We start from the raw sequence: 21,317 nt of genomic DNA on the forward strand, positions 1-21,317 counted from the left end.
TAAAAGTCCTTGACTCAAAAGATATGCCCAGAGTCCCTAGTGGTGGCCAAGTCCAAGCGTAGGGTCCTAGGGAATAAGCTGAGATCTTTTCTCCATGATCCAATAGGGAGGCCGGTGTGGGGAGGAGGGAAGTACATAGAATGCTCTACAATTCTGTCCTCAGGTCACAGTTCCAGCCTCTCTTATCTCCAAGCCAGTCAGGTGGAAAGGGGCACATTATTTTTTCTCTCCTCCTCTCACCCCTGGGGGACCATTCACCAGCTCTGGGTGGTTGGGGCTAGCTGGTCCACTCTGGTTCCTCAGGATATAAAGCTGCCCCTAACATCTTCAGCCTCCCCACTGCACACACATATATACATACACACAAACACTCCTCAACAAACTCCCTGCTCCTCCCCTCCTCCACCTCTTGGGAGGATCTCAATGGCTGAACTGCCGGCTTCTGAGATCCCTGGGGATCCTGCTCTGTGCAGTGGCCGGTTCACTATCAGCACCCTGTTAGGCAGTGAGGATGGGGGGCGACCCCACTATGGGCAGCCTGAACCACCACCTGCTGCCTATGACACCACCCACAGTAGTACCTTCTACATGCGGACCTTTGGCTACAACACCATCGATGTCGTACCTGCCTATGAACACTATGCCAATAGTGCCATGCCTGGCGAAGTCAAGAAGATGAGGCCCACGCTGGCCGACCTCCACTCTTTCCTGAAGGTAAGAGTAAAGCCTTTACTGCCCCTCACCTTCCTGTCCTGACCTCATCCACCTCACCCCCAATCCTTCAACGGCAGAATCAAGTTGGGGGTGGGAAGGGCCTTTTTCCTCTCTTCATTTTAGGTTTGTATCGACCCATATGTCTCTACCAACCAGGAGTTGAGCAGCCCAAAGTAGAGGCAGAGGCTAGAAGCCAAAATCCTCATCTCTATCTCCATCCCTGGTATAACTTGGTGTGCCTCCCTTTCTCCGTCTATAAAATGGGAAGAGTGAATGCTGGGGCTGGGTCAAGACAGTCTCCAAGCCTTTCTTCTAACCTTCTTTATCAGTGGTCCTTGAGCTGTTTCCACTCCACAGACTAGTGTGGTTTAAAAAAAAAAAAGTCTATTCCCTCAGACCACCTGGCAGTGCAAAGACAAACCAAAAAACTTTTCTCACACAGAAAGGGGAGAATGATCCTGCTTTAGTTAAGATAGCAATGAGGGGTGTCAGCAGAAAATCACCAATTCAGGTGCCAAGCCAACACAGACCTGGGGGCAATGCAATCAAATAGAGAGTCAAGAGACTAGAGTTCAATCCCAGCTCCACAAATTATTAGCTGCGTGACCTTAGGCTCCTTAGTTCTAGCCTTAATTTACCCATCCGTAAAATGGGGATGATACTATCTACCTCATAGGATTATTGTTTAGACCAGTAAGACAATATGTATGAAGTCTGAGTTATTAGACATTGCCATGATACAGACGCCAAAAGGGTCCAGCCCTTAGGCCTCACACCAAGAACTATACTGGACCCAAGCCCTTGGCTTTCTGTGCCTGGTACTCAGCCCCAGCTCTGGAACTGAAGACATTCTGAAGGGTTTTCAGAATAGCATGTGAAGATGCCTAATTCAGCTGTCTGTTTTTAAAGCTCTCTGCCCCATGTCAGCTCTCCTGCTGCGGCCACATCAGTCGTACCTTCGGCACACTTTTTAAATCCTTTTCCTCCCTGTGCTCCTATCAGGGCTCTTTCCTGGACCTACTTTCCTCCCAGTCTACCTAACTTCCCATCTTGGGGAAGATGAGGATTCCCAAAAACACACTCTCCACTCTTCTCCCCTCCTCACCCCCTATACTCCCTGGAGGTGGACGCTGAGCCACCAATCCCTGGCATTTCCAGCAGGAAGGCAGTCACCTCCACTCCCTGGCCTTTGAGAGACAGTCCAGCCACGAGCTGTCCGATGGGCTGGTGGAAGTTGCCAGCAGTGCAGCCGGGGAGAAACCACCAGGGGAGCCAGTGCGATTCGGATGGGTCAAGGGGGTGATGGTAAGTGGACAAATTCTCCAGGGGCTCTGAATTCTGAGATCCTGTAAAATGTGAGGGGCTCAGGTTATTCTGATTATAAGCATGTGTCCTGCTACACTTTGAGAACACAATATCCTCCCTACCTAAGAAAGGTAGTGTGGTTCAGTGGCCAGAACCCTGAATTAGGCACCAGGAGATCCACCTTCTAGTCTCATCCCAATTCAATTCAACTAATATTGATTAAATCTGTATTAGGTGCAAGGCATGGTTCTTGGTACAAGGGATATACATCAGGGGTTCTTGGGCTCTGTGAATTTTTTTAATACTTTGATAACTCAATGTCAACATAGTTGTTGCCTTTTTAATCTTTGATACTTTATTTATGCATTTAAGAAAGGGTCCATAGGCTTCACCAGGCTGCCAAAGGGGCCTATGACATAAAAAAGGGTGAGGCTCTGGGATATGTGAAAACAGCAACAACATGAATACAAAACAGGAGCTTAAAATCTCTGGGAGAAAATGATATCCCTGCCCCAGACTCTGCAAGACCGAGGGTCAGTCACTTCCCTTCTTGGCCTCACAGGGAGAGGTCGAACTGGGTCACCTCTAAGTGTCCTTCCAGCTCTGGCACTTTGTGGTTCTGTAATTCTTGGATGATGGGAAGGGCCATGGATTAAAACTCTCTTCTGATGCTTCTGTGTACCAGGAGGTGGCCTTGACTTCTCAAAGACTCTGGTCTAGCAGATTAATTAATGAATATTTGTAATAATGTCTATACAAATAATCTATTATTATGATTTAATTTTATGTCCGTATGTCATTCATATGTCATATCACCACCTGATACATGTGAGCTGCTAACAATTGCACTGAGATATCTTGCTTAAATGTTTTATGTCCTAGCAAAACACTTTTTGTTAGTCATTTTTCAGTCATTGTCTGACTCTTCATAACCCCATTTGGGGTTTTATTATCAAAGATACAGGTGTGGTTTGCCATTTTCTTCTCCAGCTCATTTTACAGATGAGGAAACTGAGGCAAACAGGTTTAAGCGACTTGCCCGGGCTCATACAGCTAGTAAGTGTCTGAGGCCATATTTGAACTCAGGTCTTCCTGACTCCTGGTCCAGCACTCCATCCCCTGCACAACCTAGTTGCCCTGCTAGGTCTGGCAATTCTTACCCAACCTAGGGCAGATTCTAAATGTGTCATCAGAGACCTAGCTAAGGCTAGGGAGGCTTATCAACACAAAGTTGGCCACTGGGAGATGATTTTGGGGGGCAGGGGGAAGTTTGGCCACTGGAGCTCATGGAGGTCACTCACGGAGGCACAGAGAGGGTATGCCAGGGGAGAAAGTGACCACACTGATGGGATCCTAGATCTTTTGAAGTATTGAAGGAAAAATTGCAGGATCACAGGTTAGGGGACCTCCTGGCCCAGCTCATACCTGGAAAGAATCCTCAGAACACACTCCAAAGCCTTGTCCATCTAGCCTCTGCCTGAAGACCTTCGAGAGTGGAAAAGTTGGATCAGATGAGCTCTAAGATCCTTTTGGTCTGACATTCACTATTCTGTATTTTATATTCCAGAGTCTCATAGTACAGAGAGAGGCACAGATTAGAATCCTAACTCAGTTTGCTCATCTATAAAATGGGGTACTCTTACCTCCCGTGTACACCACAGAGATCTTGTGTTTCTCTAGTTTGCACATTATTTCTGCCATTAAAGAGTGAGCTCTTCGAAGGCAGGGACTGTTTTTGCCTTTGAATCCTCAATACTTAGCATCAGGCCTGGCACAAATAAATGCTTGTTGAGTGACTGACAGAATGAGAGCTGGATCTAGCGCCTGAAGACCTGGGTTCAGATCCTGACTTTGCAGCTTTTATCTGCATGTTCTGCCTTGGGCAAGTTGCTTCTCCTTTAGACTTGTTTCTTTACCTCTAAGATGAATGAATTGGACTGGATCATCTCTCCTTTAACCCTAAATCTAGGAGCCTATAATGATGTGATTCTGAAAGAGTGTGTAAGGCTATAGAGAAGTCATCATCATCACCATCACCATCATTGAAAAGCTTTCATTCAGCACCTAATCGTGAGCCAGGGACTCGTCTATGAAAGACCTAGTCTCAGCCTAGAGAGGTTCGCTTTAGGACAGAGCCTCAACTAGGAATTCAGAGACTCGGCTTCTGGTCTCATCCCAATGCAAATCAACAAGAATTTATTAAGTGCTGAGAATGTGCAAGGAAGTGGGCTTGGTGCCGGGGGCATACATCAGAGGAGCTTCTCCAAATCTCCAGGCTGGGACATAAAACATTTAAGATATCTGAGTGCATTTGTTAGCAGCTCACACGTATCAAGTGGGGATATTAAATGAATGACATACAGACATAAAATTAAATTATAATGATAGATTATTTGTGTAGGCATTATTACAAATATACATTAATTAATTGACTATTAAATCAATGCTCTTTAGACATATTTATAATAGTAATATTAGATAAATATATTTTATACTCTTAACATACTATATATCCCATCCCCTACATGCTACAGGTGAATAAAAAAACTATAATTTAAAATGAAATAAGTGACAAAATATAAACATTCATTAAGCTCCCTACCTCCTTACTAAAACTATATCACATTCTGTCAAACCCCAAAACCAGAGTTGCCCTCCCCTTTGCCGTTTCTAGGGATTCCCTGTGAGACTTAACTGCCTGACAGAATTCCTCATACCTTTCCTGCAAAGTTCTCCCTCCACCCAAGGTTTCACAGAATGGCTAAATCTTGTCATTCCCCCAACGGGTTCTTTTAATCCAATGGGAAGCCAATGTGGGAAATTCAGAGACTGTAGTTATTTCTGGGACCACCAGATGGCAGCCTTGTTTCACAGAATCTTGGCATCCTAGTCAACATAGTCAAGAGGTCATTTAACAAGCCTTTCTTGTTAAGCCCCTACTTTATCGGGTACCAGGTATTGTACTCAAACTGGGAATACCGAGAAAGGGGGATACTAAAAGTGAAGATACAAAGAAAGGCAAAAACATGCTCTGTGCCCTTAAAGAGCTCATTTGTCTAACGGGGGAGACAACATGCAAAAAACAAAACAAAACAAAAAAACCCCTATACATTCAAGGTCTATAGAGTGTAAAGGGAAAGAAATTGTAGAGGGAAGGTACTGTCAGTGGGGGAACTCCTGGCAGAAGGCGGGATTGGAGCTGAGTCTTGAAGGAAGCTCAGAAAGGCAGGACGCAGAGGGGAGGAGTGAGCGCCTTTGAGGCTTCAGGGATAGCACAGAAAAGAACCCTAGAACATAGAATGTAAGAGTTGGAAGGGGAACCTCAGAGATCACTGAATCCATTTTATGGAGGAGCAAACTGAGGCCTGCAGAAGCCAAAAATGTTAATACCATCTTGGGCCGCATGAAGACAGACATATTGCTTCCCAGAATAAGGACATCATAGGATCATGGGTGTAGAGTCAGAAGGGAGGTCAGAACTCATCTTGTCCAACCTCATTTTATAGATAAGTGACCTGAAGGCAAAGGAGGTAAAGCGATTTGCACAGTCTCCCAGGGAGTAAATGTTAGAAGCTGAATTTGAATCCAGATCCTCTGACTTCAGGGCCTCTTGTAAAATAGTCCCTCTCTTCTCTGCCCTGGTCAGACCCCATCTGGGGTATTGTGTTCAGTTGTGGGCATCAGAGTTCAGGAGGCACATGGATAAGCTGGGCAGTATCTGGAGGAGGGCAACCAGGATGGGGAGGGGCCTTGAGTCCATATCATGAGGGAATTGGCTGCAGGAATTGGGAGTGTGTAGACGAGAGAAGAGATGACTCATGGGGGACGTGAGAGTTGTCTTCTAACTGTCCTGTGGGAGGGGGATTTGACTCATTCCGTTTGGTTCTGAGGAGCAGAACCAGGAGCAATGGTCGATGCCAAGAAAAATGTCCTAACAGCATTGCAGAGAAGGAGGGGTCTGCCTTGGGAGGTCATGGGCTCCCCCTCACTGGGGAGAGTCTGGATCAATAGTCGTCTGGAATGTTATAAATAGGGATTCTTTTTGGGTTGGAATCAGATGAGATAATCACTAAGGGTTCCTCCTAGTCCTCAAATCATATGATTCTATGATTTTGACAAAGACCACCCAGTAAGTCCAGTATGGAAAAAGAACTTGAAACCAAGTCTCCCAACCACTAGCCCAGAGTTCTTTCCACAACCACTACCCCATAGAGGTGGCCTCCCATTCACACAGGGCTAACCAGCATCCTCTTCAGTTCTCTGCTACGAGGGAAAGTAGGGCTAAAAAAATGTTTTTAATTAAATATTTTTTCCCAAAAGGGCAGTCCAAAAGACTTCTGCAGGATGTTTTATGGGTTTTGAAAGGGCAACAGATCTCCTATCCTAAGTATGGTGGGCTGAGGCCAGTGTCAATAGGAGTTTCCCCAAGATCCCACTTCCTGGGCCTGCTTAGTGTCATACCACTTCTTCCAGTTTAGATCACCAAGATATTTTTCTGGGTAACTGAAATAAAGACATTCTTTTAAAACTATATTTGATATGATTACTTAGCCAAATGAATGGCTAGGAGAGGGAGAGATCTCTGTGGCCTATAGTGGACAAGAAGGATTGAATGGGTAGCTAGCCAGTGCAATGGACCAAGCACTAGGCCTTGAATTAGGAAAGCTTGAGTTCAAATCCAGCCTAAGACACTTACTAGCTGTACAACCCTGAGCAAGTCACTTAACCTCTGTTTGCCTTAGTTTCCTCAACTCGAAGATGAGAACAATAATAGAATCCCGGGTTGTGGTGAGCATCAAATTTCATTTAGAACTTTGCTTTTGCTCTTCAATTCACTTACAATATATCTTTGTTTATGTCCTATCCCCTTACTAAACTCTTATGTGTATGAGGTCAGCAATTATCTTTGCTTAATACTGTATCTCTTTCTGCACCTTCCATGATGCCCTGCACACAATGACACACAGTAGACCCTTGAGAAATGTCTATTGAATTGAGGTGAGGGCCCATTCCCCCATGCCCCAGGTCCCTGGACAGAGAATCCATGGCCCCCTTGGGGTCTCCTTGCTTGCTTTTGGCTCAGGGTAATTCTGCCCTCTCTTCTCAGATCCGATGCATGCTCAACATATGGGGAGTGATCCTGTACCTGCGTCTGCCCTGGATCACAGCCCAAGCTGGCATTGGTAAGCAGGGCTTCCCCAGGCTGATGGAAGGACAGAGAATGGGGCTGCCAGGGGAGGGACAGAGCCCTTCACTCGTCCCCATATTTTGGCTGCTTCTCTCGTGAGAGGAAGGAAAGGCCATGGAGCATCCAGGCTGCAGAAGGAAACAACCCCCAATGGACTTAGGGAGGACCCTGGAAGACACAGCTAGGGTGGGTAGTTGAGCATGGTCAGTCTTTAAAACACAGGGTGGTGACTTCAGAGAGGATGAGTGGAGGAATCCAGGGAAGGAGCTAGAGCCCTGGGCTCTCATGTTAGAGGTCAGCATAGGGAAGTGCAAAGAGCCCCAAACTGGGAATTTAGGCCTGCCTGCATCACCAACTTCCTTTGTGATTTTGGCAAGTTACTTTATTTCTCTGGGCCGCATTTTCCCCATCTGTCAGGTGGAAATGATAAGCTCCATCTTGCCTAGTTCATAAAGGTGATGATGACAATCAAATAAGGAAATGGGCCTCAGAGAATGTTGCGGTTATGCAGTCCTTTACAAGGAGGAAGCATTAGGGAAGGGGTACTTAGACCTTCCCTTTCACACACCAATACTCTCTCCACAGTCTTGACATGGGTCATCATCCTCCTCTCAGTGACAGTGACCACCATCACTGGCCTCTCCATCTCTGCCATCTCCACCAATGGCAAAGTCAAGTCAGGTTTGCTGCCTTGTTAGACTGCTAACTGTTCCCCTGCCATTTCTTTTCTCCCTGCTCCCCCAGGTCCCCAAATATTGTTGGTTCCCTGGAGGGACCATCCAGCTTTGAAATCTCTTGTTGCCTTCTGGCACCCTTCAACTCCTCTCCATCATCAAGAAGGGAAGGAACCACAGTACTAAGGGAGCCGTCATGGGAAATGCTTGAATTTCTCTAATTCCCAAGTTCTAATTCCTCGTCAACTCTCAGTCATCCCCATTATGGATTGTCTGTGCATATATAATGCGGAATGCCCTATGGATTTCCCCAGCGTCCATCATGTACCTGCACTTCGTTCTCCTGCCACTAGGGAGTATGTTTGGCCAATGGAGACAATTTCAGTGTTAGCCTGAGCCAGAGAACCCTAGGAAGGTCAGTTTGCTGCTTCCAAATGCAAATAATGTCGTGCATCCCCAGAACTAATGGAATGTTAGCACAGGGCCAAGAATCTAGAACCCAGGTCTCTTGATTCTTAATCTCATGCCCTTTTTTCCATCAGTCAATAAGTAAAAATGTATCAAACACTTGCTATGTGCCAGGTGCAGTGCTACATTTTGGGAATATAAAGAAAAAAAAACCCAATTTGTTCTTGCTCTCAGGGAGTTTACATTCCATCAGGTGAGACAACCAACCAATCAACGTACATTTACTAAGTACCTTCTGTGTGTTAGGCACTGGGGACGCAAAATCCTTGTCATCAAGGAGCTTTCATTCCTTTGGGGGAGAGAACATGAACCTATGTAAGCATATACAATATAAATACAAGATAATTTTAGGGGGAAGGTACATTTGTGTATCACTTTAAGGTATGAAACACTTTCCTCACGACTTAATTCTGAAGGAGACAAGGAAAATATTTTTATTCCTAATTCATTGGTGAGCAAGCTGAGGTTCAGAGAGATTAATTGACTTACCTAAGGGTACACAGCTAATAAGCATCAAATCCAGAGTACTTTCTACCATGTTAGGCTGCCATCATTTACCAGCTAGCTATTTTTAGCTATTTAGATTGTCCAAAAGACCCAAGTGAGTTGCAATGCCGAGGACTAATCTGGGAGTCTGGAGTCCTGAGTCCTAGAGCTGCCTCCATCCTAACTCTCTGTGCCACCTGAGCCAAATCACTGCCCCTTTCTGTTATAGTTTCCCTGTCTATGAAAGGAGAGGGATGGAGTAAACACTCTCTGAGGAGTAAAGGACTCTGGGCACTGTCTTGCCTTCTCAGCCTTTTCTTTTTTACACCCTCACGTCCCCATCCCCACCACTCTCAAGCCTTCCGGCATCTCACCTGGAGTGGGGGTGGGGGACTGGGTCTCTGTTAGGTGGCACCTACTTCCTCATCTCAAGGAGCCTGGGCCCAGAGCTGGGCGGCTCCATCGGCCTCATCTTCGCCTTTGCCAATGCCGTCGCTGTGGCCATGCACACCGTGGGCTTTGCTGAGACCGTACGCGATCTGCTCCAGGTAAGCTGTGGCTTCTGGGGACAGAAAGGAAGACTTTGGGAGCCTCTTCCATATCTGGGGTTCAGCTAAGTCATTTTTATAATAGCTAGTAAGATGACATAATTACTGGTAAATGAAAAGGGAAATTCATCTAAAGAAAACTGATTGGAGTCCCTAGTTTCACTACTTTGGGGAATATTGTTGCCCTTAGGTCAAATTCACAAAGCAGCAGCCTTTAGGGGAATGAGAGCTTGGACTAAATGATCTCTAAACTTCCCTGTAACTCTAAGATTCTATAAGTCCCTTCTTTCTTCTGCATCAGTAAATATAGTAACTCTAACCCTAGAATTCTATGGCCAAGTACAGTTGTCTGTTTCTAAAGAGGGAGGGGTACTGATGCACTGAGGAAGGAGCTGGCTGGAGGAGCCTGATGGAAGTATCTCCCCATCCTGTTGGTCCTGGGTTCCCCCCTGCAGGAATATGGCTCTCCCATAGTGGACCCCACCAACGACATAAGAATCATCGGCGTGGTCACTGTCACGGTGCTGTTGGCCATTTCCTTGGCTGGGATGGAATGGGAGTCTAAGGTAAAGTAGTGTTGTGGGGAGAGGGGGGAAAGGCTGCTGCAGGTTGGGAGAAAGCACTCTCCTAGTATTAAGCAAACCATGTAGTTCAGGTTTGCTCAGTTCAGTTCTCTGCCTCGAAGGAAGGCCAGCTGGACTCCAAATAATGACTAACCAAGAGGAAGCTCCCAGGTAAATGGGAGTGGTGACTTTGTTGAGGAGGGGCAAGCAGAGCTCTGTCAAGGATGTGGTCAGTGTGGCGGAGCCAGTGGCTCATCTGGTAAAAATGGGAGCTTCACCCGTGCATGGATTTCATCTTAGCTCTACTGGAGCTTTTTAAAATGCCATGGTCCCTCTGCTGGGAGAAGTGAGTGCAGGGATGGGGGTGGAGTACTCGGGGCAGTAGGAGAGCTCCATGGCACCCTTCTGCTCCTAGGTCAGGGCCCTCCCCTAAGTGATCCCCATCCCCTCCCCAGCCCTGGTTCAGTCTCTCCCCTTTTCCAGGCTGATAGCATATGTGTCTCCCTAGGAAGCTTTAAGCCTCTCCCCTCCCCTAATATACAATCTCTCAATAAGCATTTATTAAGCGCCTTCTGTGTGCCAAACACTGTGCTAGGGACTGGACATTGAGAGACAAAAATGAGCATTCCTGTCCTCAAGGTGGATACATGCTATCTGGAGAGATGAGATGTACATGTGGAAGTACATATAACACTGCCAAAATAAAAAGGCACTACTTGTTAACCTATCAGGGAAAAGGTTTGATTCAGATCAATGATTTAACTCTATGTAAGTTGCTAAGAGTGGGGTATTGTCTGAGTTGGAAGTGGACAGATGATCACTCCTGGGGGGGTGGGGGGGTGTCTACACTAGCCACTCCTACTAGCAGGTTTTCAGCCCAAGGGTCTGGCTTCTCTAGGCCCAGGTACTCTTCTTCCTGGTCATCATGATCTCCTTTGCCAACTACTTCGTGGGAACACTGATTCCTCCATCTGAGGAGAAGGCATCAAAAGGCTTTTTCAGCTACAGGGGTATGTCTGAGGGCAGTGGAGAGAAGGGTTGAGACTTCCTTCTGCCCTGGCCCTGGTGATAAAATCTGTGCTGAACAAAGCCTGGCCCAGTCCTTGGGAGATGGAGGTGAGGAGGTGGGGTGGTGTTGAGGTTGGCTAGGTCAGGGAGACGATTGAAGTCTCTAGATCTCTCCCTACACAGAGGCAATGTCAGGACCTGGAGTCAGGAAGACCTGGGTAATCACTACATGACCTTGGGCAAAATCACTTCACCTCTCTGGAGCTCATTTTTTTTGTCTGTGAAATGATGAGAGTGAATTTACTGACTTCCTCCCAGCTCTGTGACTCTATTCTCCTGCACCCTGTGTTGGAAATCTATTCCTTTGGGTACCCTTTTGATGGCCTCCCTAGTATAATGTCCCACCTCCAGTGGCTGTGGAAAAGCCAACCTTCTCTATGGCCTGGGCATAGGAGAAAAGGAGTTTAGTCATAAAGGGAAAGGGACTGACCTGGCATGAATTTTCCCAGGGGACATTTTTGCCCAGAATTTAGTGCCAGACTGGAGAGGTATAGATGGCAGCTTCTTTGGAATGTTCTCGATCTTCTTCCCATCGGCCACTGGGATCCTCGCAGGTGCCAACATCTCCGGGGACTTAAAGGTGAGTTGTGACCATAAAGCAGAGATCTAGAACCCCCTTTCTACCCTCATTCCTAGAAACAGTGAATGAGAAGTTCTTTATTGAGCACTTACTGCATGCAAGGGGTGGCCCTGTCAGCGATATAAGAGAAAAATCATTGCCTCAATTAGAATGAGAGCTTAAAGATCATTTAGTATAAAGCCTGTCAGTTTTACAGCCAAGAAAACTGATGCCCAGAAAGCAGAAATGATTTGCTTGAACTCGCATAGGTAGAAAGGAACAAAGCTGCTATGCAAAGGATCACGGGAAACATGATCATAGATCTTGAGAAGGCAGGGACCTATCCAGTCCAACAATTTCATTTTACAGATGAAGAGACTGAGATGAAATGACTTATTCAAGGACACACGGTTAATAAATGGCAGAGTCAGGATTTGAACTTGGATCCTCTGATTCCAGAGTCATCATTCTTTTCCCCTGCACCAGACTGACTCTCTGATTCCAACTCCAGTGGCCTTCCTACTGCTCCATCCTGCTTCCCACCATTGGAGGAAAAGGCTTAGGTCCCTGCCTCCAGGGAGATTATCTGGAGACATAGAAGTATGAGAGAGGTAGGATGGAGCACTGAATATGGGATTGGCAGCCTTAACTCTCTTTTTGATAGTGTTTCGGGAACAATATTTTGATTCTGACAGATCTGTGCCTCCCTGAGCCCCAAGTCCCCGGACCAGAAAGGTCCAAATGTTTGGGGTTGTAGCATGATAATTAGTATCAATTTAAATTCATGCCACAATCCCACTCCAACCACATGTTCAGACATTTATTTAGCCTTTTTTCAATCAAAACCCAACGAGTACTTATTAAATGCCTACCATGTGCCAGATACTATGCTAGGATCTGGGGATACAAATACAAAAAATTAAGCAATACCTGCCCCTCAGGGAGCTCACATTCTATCTAGGGAAAAATGTGCATCTAATGGTAACAACAGTAATAATAGCTAAAGTTGATATAGCCCTTTAAGGTGGACAAAGACCTGTGTGTGTATACATATATATGTGCATATATACATATGCACATGTATAATGGGCATAGTGGATAGAGTGCCAGGCCTGGATTCAGGGAGACTCATCTTCCTGAGTTCAAATCCAGCCTTAGACACTTACTACTACGTAATCCTGGATGAGTCACTTAACCCTGTTTGCCTCAGTTTCTTTATCTGTAAAATGATCTGGAGAAGGAAGTGGCAAACCGCTCCAGTATCTTTGCCAAGAAAATCCCAAATGGGGTCACAAAGAATCAGACACAACTGAAACAACATAATAACACATTTATATATGATATATATTTATATGTTATATAATATATATATAAATGTGTAGTTATGTGCATATATGTATATAAACTATCTCATCTGATAGTCTATAAGTTTGTATAGAATAAATACAAAATAAATATAAAATAGTTAAATACAAGAACAGAGAAGAAGGGCACCAGCTGTCAAGGAATCAGGAAAGGTATTGTATAGAAGGCAGTGTTTGAGTCCGAGGTGGAATCTAGGCATGTGGGACTGCCATTGCAAAGCCATAGTGATAGGAGATGAAGGGTCACATGTAAAGAACAGCATGAAGGCCAGCTTGACCCCTCATCTCCCAAGAGGAGTGATGTACAATCAGTCTGGGAAGGAGTGATGTACAATCAGTCTGGGAAACTCAGATGAGGCCAGGTTGTAAAGGGCTTTAAGAGTAAGACAAAGGACTTTCTACTTTATCCTCCAATATTTTTGCTTATTCTTCCACTAAAGTGGACCATTAAGAGAACTAAGGAGGAAAGTGAAAGTCTTCCTCCAGTGCCCCATGTTGGCATCAACATGACTATGGGCTCTTAAAGACTTTGATGCGAGAACACAAATTCTGGGAAGTCCAGAAGGGCTTCTTCTGAAAGACCCTTCTTCTGATGGACTCTGTGTGTGTGGCATCCAAGACCCAGCCTAGTTAAGTTCAGAAGGACTCCTTACCTAGTTGGTCACGGATGGTGAAGTTTTTGGCTATGACAACTCTCAGAAATAATCTACTCTATCAGAGAGGGAGTCCTTGCCATGAGAAGTCAGAGGAGCATTATAAACCTTTAAGAGCCATATAGACTAGAGATGCTAGTCTACTGGTCATGACCTGTGATTCCACTGACTCAGGGAACTTAGAGGGAAACTCCCTCCACCAAGGCAGATCAGCAAGTCTCCTGCCATTTATAGGTTCACAGGCTGATAGAGTTGGAATTGGAAGTGGTCATCCAGCCTAACTCCCTCATTTTGACATTTTGACCAAGGGTCCAAGAGATTAAAAGTGGTTTGTCCATGATCGCAGAGGTAGTAAGCAACACAGCTGGAATTTGAACCCCAATCCTCCAGCTCCAAAGCCAGTGCTCTTTCCACTGTACCAGAGTTGCCTGGGGGCACTGACAGATAGTGGCATTATTATAAAAATTGCATGTTCAGTTGTTTTTCAGTTGTATTCGACTCTTCACGATCCCATTTGGGGTTTTCTTGGCAAAGATACTGAAGTGGTCTGCCATTTCCTTCTCCAACTCATTTGACAGATGAGGAAACTGAGGCAAATGAGGTTAAGTGACTCACCCAGGGTCACAAAGCTAGTGAGTATCTGAGGGTCTGATTTGAACTCAAGATGAATCTTCCTGATTCCCAGCCCAGTGCTCTATCCAGTGCGCCACCTAGCTGCCATTATAAAAATTAAATTAATCTAAAATAATTTTATTTTTGAAAAATACTAAGAAATTGTTGGCCTTTCCTTCCCTTAGAAGATGTAAGATCATAGATCTAGAGCTGGAAGGGATGTTAGAGGTCATCTAGTTCAACCTCTTCCTTTTTCAGATAAGGAAACTGAGGCCCAGGGGTGTTAAATGACTTTTGAATCCACTGTTGTACATTGCCTCTCATTTGGGGGGGTGGCAAAAATGGCAACAGGAACCAGTGCTCCAGGGGCAGGGACCATGTCTGTTCATATTAACAAGAAGATTGTCTATGTTGGCCTCTCAGAGTTAGAAGGGACCTCAGTGGCCCTCTAAGACCAGATTATCTCTGGAAATAAAATCCCTTCTATAGCCTACCAAGTGGTTATCCAGCCGTTGCTTATCAAGCTCGAATCTGGATGATGCCCGCCACCCTTTAAGGCAGAGCAAAGCTCTGTTAGGGATTTTCTCCTGATCAAGCTGAAACTTCCTCTTTGTCATTTCCACTCTTTGCTCCTAACTGTGCCCTCTGGGACCAAACAGAACAAGTCGCAACCTTCTCCTACACACCTCTACAAATACTTGAAGATGGTTGACATGTTCCTGCATCTCAAGCCGTGGCTTCTCCAGATAAACAACCCCAGGTTCTTCATCCAGTCTTCTTAGAGGCAGCTAGCTGGTGTAGAGTCCTAGGCCTAAAATCAGGAAGACCCAAATTCAAGTCCAGCCTCAGACACTTACTAACTGTGTGATCCTGGGTATGTCGCTTAACGTCTGTCCACCTCAGTTTCCTCAACTATAAAACAGGGACAATAACAGCACCTACCCCCGGGTTGGCGTGAGGTTCAAAAATAATATTTATCAAGTGCTTGGCACAGTGCCTGAAGCATAACAGACATTTAATAAATGCTCGTTTCCTGCCTTCCCAATATTTGAGCCCGTCAAGATATTTTTGGCCATGACTCTGGTTCCTGATTCTGTCAACCAGTGTTTGAGCTAACTCTCCCAGATCTGTCTCATCTGCACTCTGGGCCAGGGCCCGGAGTGATGGACACTGAGGGACCGGTTGGAGAAGCCTGGAACATGATCCAAACATTCTACTTTCCTATAATAATCCCATAAGAAACTTGGGAATTTCTTCCAGAATGTGCTGGTAATCACAGTGTGGGCTGCCTCCCTACTGACTTGTTGTCTTAAAAGTTCCTCCTTCAAGCTTCAAGAGACTGTGCTGTTTCTAGTGTCTGGTGCTCAGTGACTGTCAGTGTGGGGCATCATGGGACAGTGAAAAGTGCAAAGAGTTTAGTTTTGAAGACAGGGTTTCAATTCCTCAGCTGTAGGTGGGGAGCTTACGGCCTCAAGGCCATATGTGGCCTTCTAGGTCCTTAAGTGCAGCCTTTGATTGAATCCAAACTTCACAGAACAAATCCCCTTAATAAAAGGATTAGTTTTGTAAAACTTGGACTTGGTCAAAAGGCCGCACCCAAGGACCTAGAAGACCATACATGGCAGCTTCCTCATCCTTGAGGTGATCCTTTTAGAGGTTCCTTTTAGTTATAAATCTACAATCCTATGTTCCTACCTTTCCTCTCCATCCCCTTCCTGATTGGGTAGAGGTCAGTTCTGTTGCATCCAGGCTAAAGTTTGACCTTGTATGGCTGTCTTTCCCCAAAGCCCTGGCCCAGTCTACCACCTAGCTTAGAGTTTTAGGACCCTCACAACTTCCTTCCATCCTTCCTTCCTTCCTTCCTTCCTTTTTCTTCTTCTTCTTCTTCTTCTTCTTCTCCTTCTTCTTCTTCTTCTTCTTCTTCTTCTTCTTCTTCTTCTTCTTCTTCTTCTTCTTCTTCTTCTTCTTCTTCTTCTTCTTCTTTCTCTTCTCCTTCTTCTCCTCCTCCTCCTCTTTTTCCTCCTTCTCCTTCTCCTCCTTCTCCTTTTCCTTCTTCCTCTTTCTCCCTCCTTCTTTCAGCAGCCATGGAGGTCAAGGGGAGTGCATCATATTTACCAAGTCAGCTACTTATACCAGATGGATTACATATGCAAAACTAAAAATTTCAAAACTACAGGACAGCAACACCCCCTCTGCCACTTCCTTCCAATAGCCCCAAGATACTTGATATGCCAGGCAGGTGGCCACAGGGCATGAGGGTGGCATGGAGAGTGATGCATGGACAGAGAAAAGTCATAAGCCACGAAAATCAACAAAGAAATCCAACACACATGCTCTCAGACACTTGATGGACTCCAGGGTGGTCACCAGGGGTGTGCTGGAAATGTTTTACAACCATTTGGGGTGGAGACTGTATGAAGGTCACACTTTCAAGTTTAACCTGCATTACCAACATTTTCTCCATCCCTTTCTTAAGTCTTGACAATCAACAAAACAATAAATCAAGTCCTGAGTTGTAGCATTTGCTGATTTCTGAGGTGTAAATGCTCATAATGAAAATTTAACAAGTGGTTCTCTCCAGCAGGTTTGAGCTGGTTCCAACACACCCCTGGGTCTAACTAAGATGGGGGAAATCCCCAAAGCTTGTTACTATAGAAAGGGAAGGGAGAGAGGCCTGGGGAACTCCTAACCCACAGTTAAAGAGCAGCAAGTCTCCTTTCCCCAAAAGGAAAGAAGTAGTTCCCCAAAGTTCCCCACCGGGCCACACTCCTCCCAGAACCCACAGGAGTGAGCTATGCCCCTGGGGCTTTCATGATGATGATGATGATGATGATGATGATGATGATGATATGATGGAAGCAGAGTTTCCTTTGTAGGGGTGGGCAGGACAGTCTGGCCATTGATCACCATGAGAAATGGGTGTGCGGTCTTTACTGATGGGTTCAGGGCAGGGAACTCAGTATTGTACACGCATAAGCTGAATGGAGTAAAGATAGCAATGGCCACGGGGGCTAGGAAGGGTCTGAGAGCTGGGGATCCCTGCCTGGGTTCACTTTCTCAACTAGTAACCCACCTGTAAAGATGAACCTTTGCTTTGAGCTCCTCTATCACTGTAGCTCTTTCATGGGGTAGGGGGTGGAGATGGGGGTAGAGGAAGGGAAGTGATTAGGAAAAAGGACATATCACGCTGAAAAGATTTGTAAGTACCATGAAAATCACAAGATTGTACTGCCAGAGTTTGTCTCTATGAAAAGCCATGAGCAAAGCAGTTCTTGGAACATGTGCTGGTCCTGTTGCAAAAACTGCCCAGCAATGCTTCTGTTCCAAGATGTGGCCCGGCCTACAGTCTGAACCCAACAGGATTTCAAAGCTCTACTTTCTAGAGAGACCTTGGGCCCTGATGGAAAGAGAACAGGGCTCAGAGTCAGCAGGGCTGGGCTCTAGTCTCAGGTCTGCCACTGACCACAGCTGGTCACTTAAACCTTCTCAAAACCTTCATTTCTTTATCTGAAAAATTGGGACAATAACCTGGTTCATAGGAGACGATGTATACTAAAGTACCTGGATGTCATAGGATCTCGAGTTCAGAGCTGGAAGGGGTAATCTAGTCTAAACCTGTGAGTCACACAAGTGTCAGCGATTGTTATTGGAAAGAGCAAGAGGAAAAGGGATGGCAGGGCGAAGGGGAGCTCTTCACACTCACAGAGGACGTCTTCTGGTCCTTTACGGGGTGACGCTACATTGGTGGGAAACTAAGAGAATCGATCAACCAACAGGCAGTTATTAAGCACCCACTGAGCACCAGGTGACAATGTACTCAGTCTGTTCTCCCATGTAGGAGGACTTGGCGTTTGGAGGATGAGTTGGCCGTAGGTCTTCCTAAGCATGGCTGCAGCTGAGGGCCCTAGCAACAGAGTCCAGTACTCAGTGCCCAGTGCTTGGACCCCGGGAACACAACAGACTTCAACCTTGGGGCTGGAACTCCTTTATTTACTCAAGGCATTAGACAAGAGGGCTTTATAGGCTGGATAGAAGGAAGCTAAGGAAGAATTTTCCCCTTAATATGTTTCTATTTATTTCATTAAATATTTCCCAGTTATATGTAAAAAAAATTTAACTTTTATTTAAAAATTTTTTGAGTTCCAAATTCTCACCCTGTCTCCTGTCCCTCCCACCTCCTTGAGAAGGCAAGCAATTTGATATCAATGATATGTGTGAAGTCATGCAAAACATATTTCCATATTGGCCATGTTACAAAACAATACAGACCAAAAAAGGAGAAAAATAAAGAAAGTTTTTTTAAAAGTATGCTTCGATCTGCACTCAGAATTCAGAAATCCTCTCTCTGGAGGTAGCTAGCATTTTTCATCATGGGTCCTCTGGAATTGTCTTGGATCACGTCTTAATCAGAGCACCTAAGTCTTTCACAGCTGATCATCCTCACAATATAACTGTTACTGTATTCAGTTCCTCCAAGGAGGAATTGTTAAAAACTTTCTCCTGCAGGATCCTGCTGTGGCGATACCCAAAGGTACCTTAATGGCCATATTCTGGACTACAGTTTCCTACCTGGCCATCTCTGCTACCATTGGTGAGTAGTAAGGGACTAAATGTTGTCAGAGATGGATAAAGGGCTGGGGCTGTGCTAAAAGCTGGGTCTGATGGAATATATTACAACTAAGCTCATGATTACATTTATTTTTGTGGGGAGGCATGGGGGTCTAAATCTATGATTTTATTGGTGTAGAAAACTCTATTGATGCAGATGCATCTGCTTTGCAAATTATAGAGGGATGCTTGGAGCACTGAGAGGTTAAGTTACTTGTCCAGGATCATGCAGCAGGAACTGTTAGAAGACTTCTTGAACCTCAATCTTCCTGACTCTAAGACTTTCTCTCTCTCCACTAAGCCTCACATCATTAGATAGATTTGGGTACCAAGGGGAAAATCCCATTCCCTATCCTATGCCTGTCTAGGAAGCCAAACTATTCCATCCAGGTGGAGTGGGATCTAACTTGGTGATCCTATACATTGGGTGCAGTCCTGGCCCCAACACTACCAGGGTGATACAGGCACATGAATACGAAGGAGCCACACACTCCAATAACTTCTGTTGGAAGAGTACCAAGGCAGAGATTCAGGGCCATTTGTCCCTCTCCTCACATCACTCTTCCTTGCAGGCTCTTGTGTAGTTCGAGATGCCTCTGGAGGCCTCAATGACACAGTGGTCCCTGGTTCCCCTGACTGTGAGGGGCTGGCGTGTGGCTATGGCTGGAACTTCACTGAGTGTACCCAGAAGCGTAGCTGTCACTATGGGCTCATTAATTACTACCAGGTATCCCAACTCTAGAGGGCTTCAAGGAGAGTCATCAGAGTGTGGGGAGCCCCTGTCCTCATCTCCAGACCCTGACTTTAAGGTTTTTGTCAAAGCCATTGCCAAAGTCCTGGTCAGACCATGGGGAGGGGCACAAGGGGAAGGAAGCCTCCTTCAGGAGAGACTGTAATAGGGGTCATTGGACTAGGCCTTCCAAGATCAGACTGGCTGCCCAGATACAAGATGGACCTGCCATCCCACCGAAGGCCAGGCAATAGACCAGTGTGGACAGCTGCTCCCAATCTGTCTCCAAAAGTCAAGTGATTAATTTACCAGAGTTGGTACCCATGAATGAGAGGTGCAGGACCTAGGTTTAAAGAGAACAGTACCCAGGAGTGAGGGAGCTTAGTCCTCAAGGATGGAGGGACTCAGCATCCAGAAGTAAGGGGCTCTGAAGCAAAGCTTGAGCAATGAGCAAGCACTAAACCCTATGCCCCTCCTGCAGAGTATGAGTATGGTATCTGGCTTTGCACCCCTGATCACTGCAGGCATCTTTGGGGCCACCCTCTCTTCTGCCCTGGCCTGCCTTGTCTCTGCAGCCAAAGTCTTCCAGGTAAGAAAGTGGTACCCTACCTAGTGGTGAATTCCAGATGCCACCCCACCTATAACACTCAGTGGGTTGGATGGGCCTCTGATTAGTGCAAACCTACAGCAAAGGGGCTCAGGAAAGGTTTGGGATGGATGAGGGTACCAAGAGAGAATGGGGACATAAAATGTCAACATCAGTAACTTCATTATGTCTTCTTCTGGAGAGATAAGGCCAGGATTGGGGAGGGGGAGGGAAAAGGAAAAGAAAGGGGAGGCAGTAGAGATGGAAGAAGCATAGAGGCCAGGTGAGAAAGGTTGCCAAGGAAGACACTTAAATGTAGCTCACAGTCTATTCTAGGGGGAAAAAAGACAAACAAACAAATCTAGAATGGGGAGAATAAATTCTGAGACCCCAGGATAAAACTTTGCTGTCTTTCTTCCCTGCTTCTCACTCTCACCATCCCTCACTCCCCAGTGCCTATGTGAAGACCAACTCTACCCCCTCATTGGCTTCTTTGGAAAGGGCTATGGAAAAAACAATGAGCCTGTCCGGGGTTACCTGCTGGCTTATGTCATTGCGGTGGCCTTCATTCTCATTGGTGAGGCTGGACCTTGGTCCCTGAGAGGCAGCAGGCATTGGGGCTGGAGATTGAGGGGATGGGAAGGAGAGCACTTACTTGGCTTAAAACGAGAGGAAAGAAATCTAGATTTCCTTCTGACCTTCTCTAGGGATGAGAGTGAAGAATTAACTAAATTCAGATGCAATCCCATAGCACGTGAACTGGATTTGACATGAATTGAAGAATGATTTAATAAGAGGCCTAATGACTAGTATTACACACCAGGAGACCTGGCTGGCCTAAGCAGGGCACTTCATCTCTCCGGGTCAGAGTTATCTGTAAAGCGCAGATAATATTACCTGACTGCAGGGCGAAGGCTGGACCAGATGATCTTTTGAGTTCTCTTTCAGTCAAAAGATATATTATTCCATGACACCATGACTATGTGCCATATCTCCTCTGAGCTTTTTCCAAATCAAGGGGCAGACAGTGGGGGTGGGGGGGGGGAAGAAGAAGAGGACAAAAGGGGAGAGAGAGAGAGATGAAGGGAGGGAGAGAGGAATCAGAGACAGAGACAGACGACTAACCCACCCCCAATCCCAGTCTCCAAGGCTCCTGATACTCTAATCATGTCTCTCTTACCCCCTTCTCCT

General features: G+C 45.8%; 1 protein-coding gene across 3 annotated transcripts in view; it reads left to right on the top strand.

Annotated features, from left to right (window-relative positions):
* Positions 1-423: 423 nt before the first annotated feature.
* Positions 424-21,317, top strand: part of SLC12A3 (solute carrier family 12 member 3) — a 45,380-nt gene continuing 24,486 nt past the window's right edge. For 2 of the 3 annotated variants that reach the window (XM_036750934.1, XM_036750936.1), the window contains exons 1-12: positions 424-714; positions 1,873-2,019; positions 7,127-7,202; positions 7,793-7,888; positions 9,244-9,383; positions 9,839-9,949; positions 10,845-10,956; positions 11,464-11,594; positions 18,709-18,793; positions 19,383-19,537; positions 20,022-20,129; positions 20,580-20,703. In XM_036750934.1, coding sequence (XP_036606829.1) covers positions 424-714; positions 1,873-2,019; positions 7,127-7,202; positions 7,793-7,888; positions 9,244-9,383; positions 9,839-9,949; positions 10,845-10,956; positions 11,464-11,594; positions 18,709-18,793; positions 19,383-19,537; positions 20,022-20,129; positions 20,580-20,703 — 1,576 coding nt within the window. The remainder of the gene's footprint in view (positions 715-1,872; positions 2,020-7,126; positions 7,203-7,792; positions 7,889-9,243; positions 9,384-9,838; positions 9,950-10,844; positions 10,957-11,463; positions 11,595-18,708; positions 18,794-19,382; positions 19,538-20,021; positions 20,130-20,579; positions 20,704-21,317) is intronic. The other variant, XM_036750935.1, reaches the window with a different exon arrangement.

Source organism: Trichosurus vulpecula, chromosome 3 (assembly GCF_011100635.1).
Source record: "Trichosurus vulpecula isolate mTriVul1 chromosome 3, mTriVul1.pri, whole genome shotgun sequence".
NCBI classification, from domain to species: Eukaryota; Metazoa; Chordata; class Mammalia; order Diprotodontia; family Phalangeridae; genus Trichosurus; species Trichosurus vulpecula.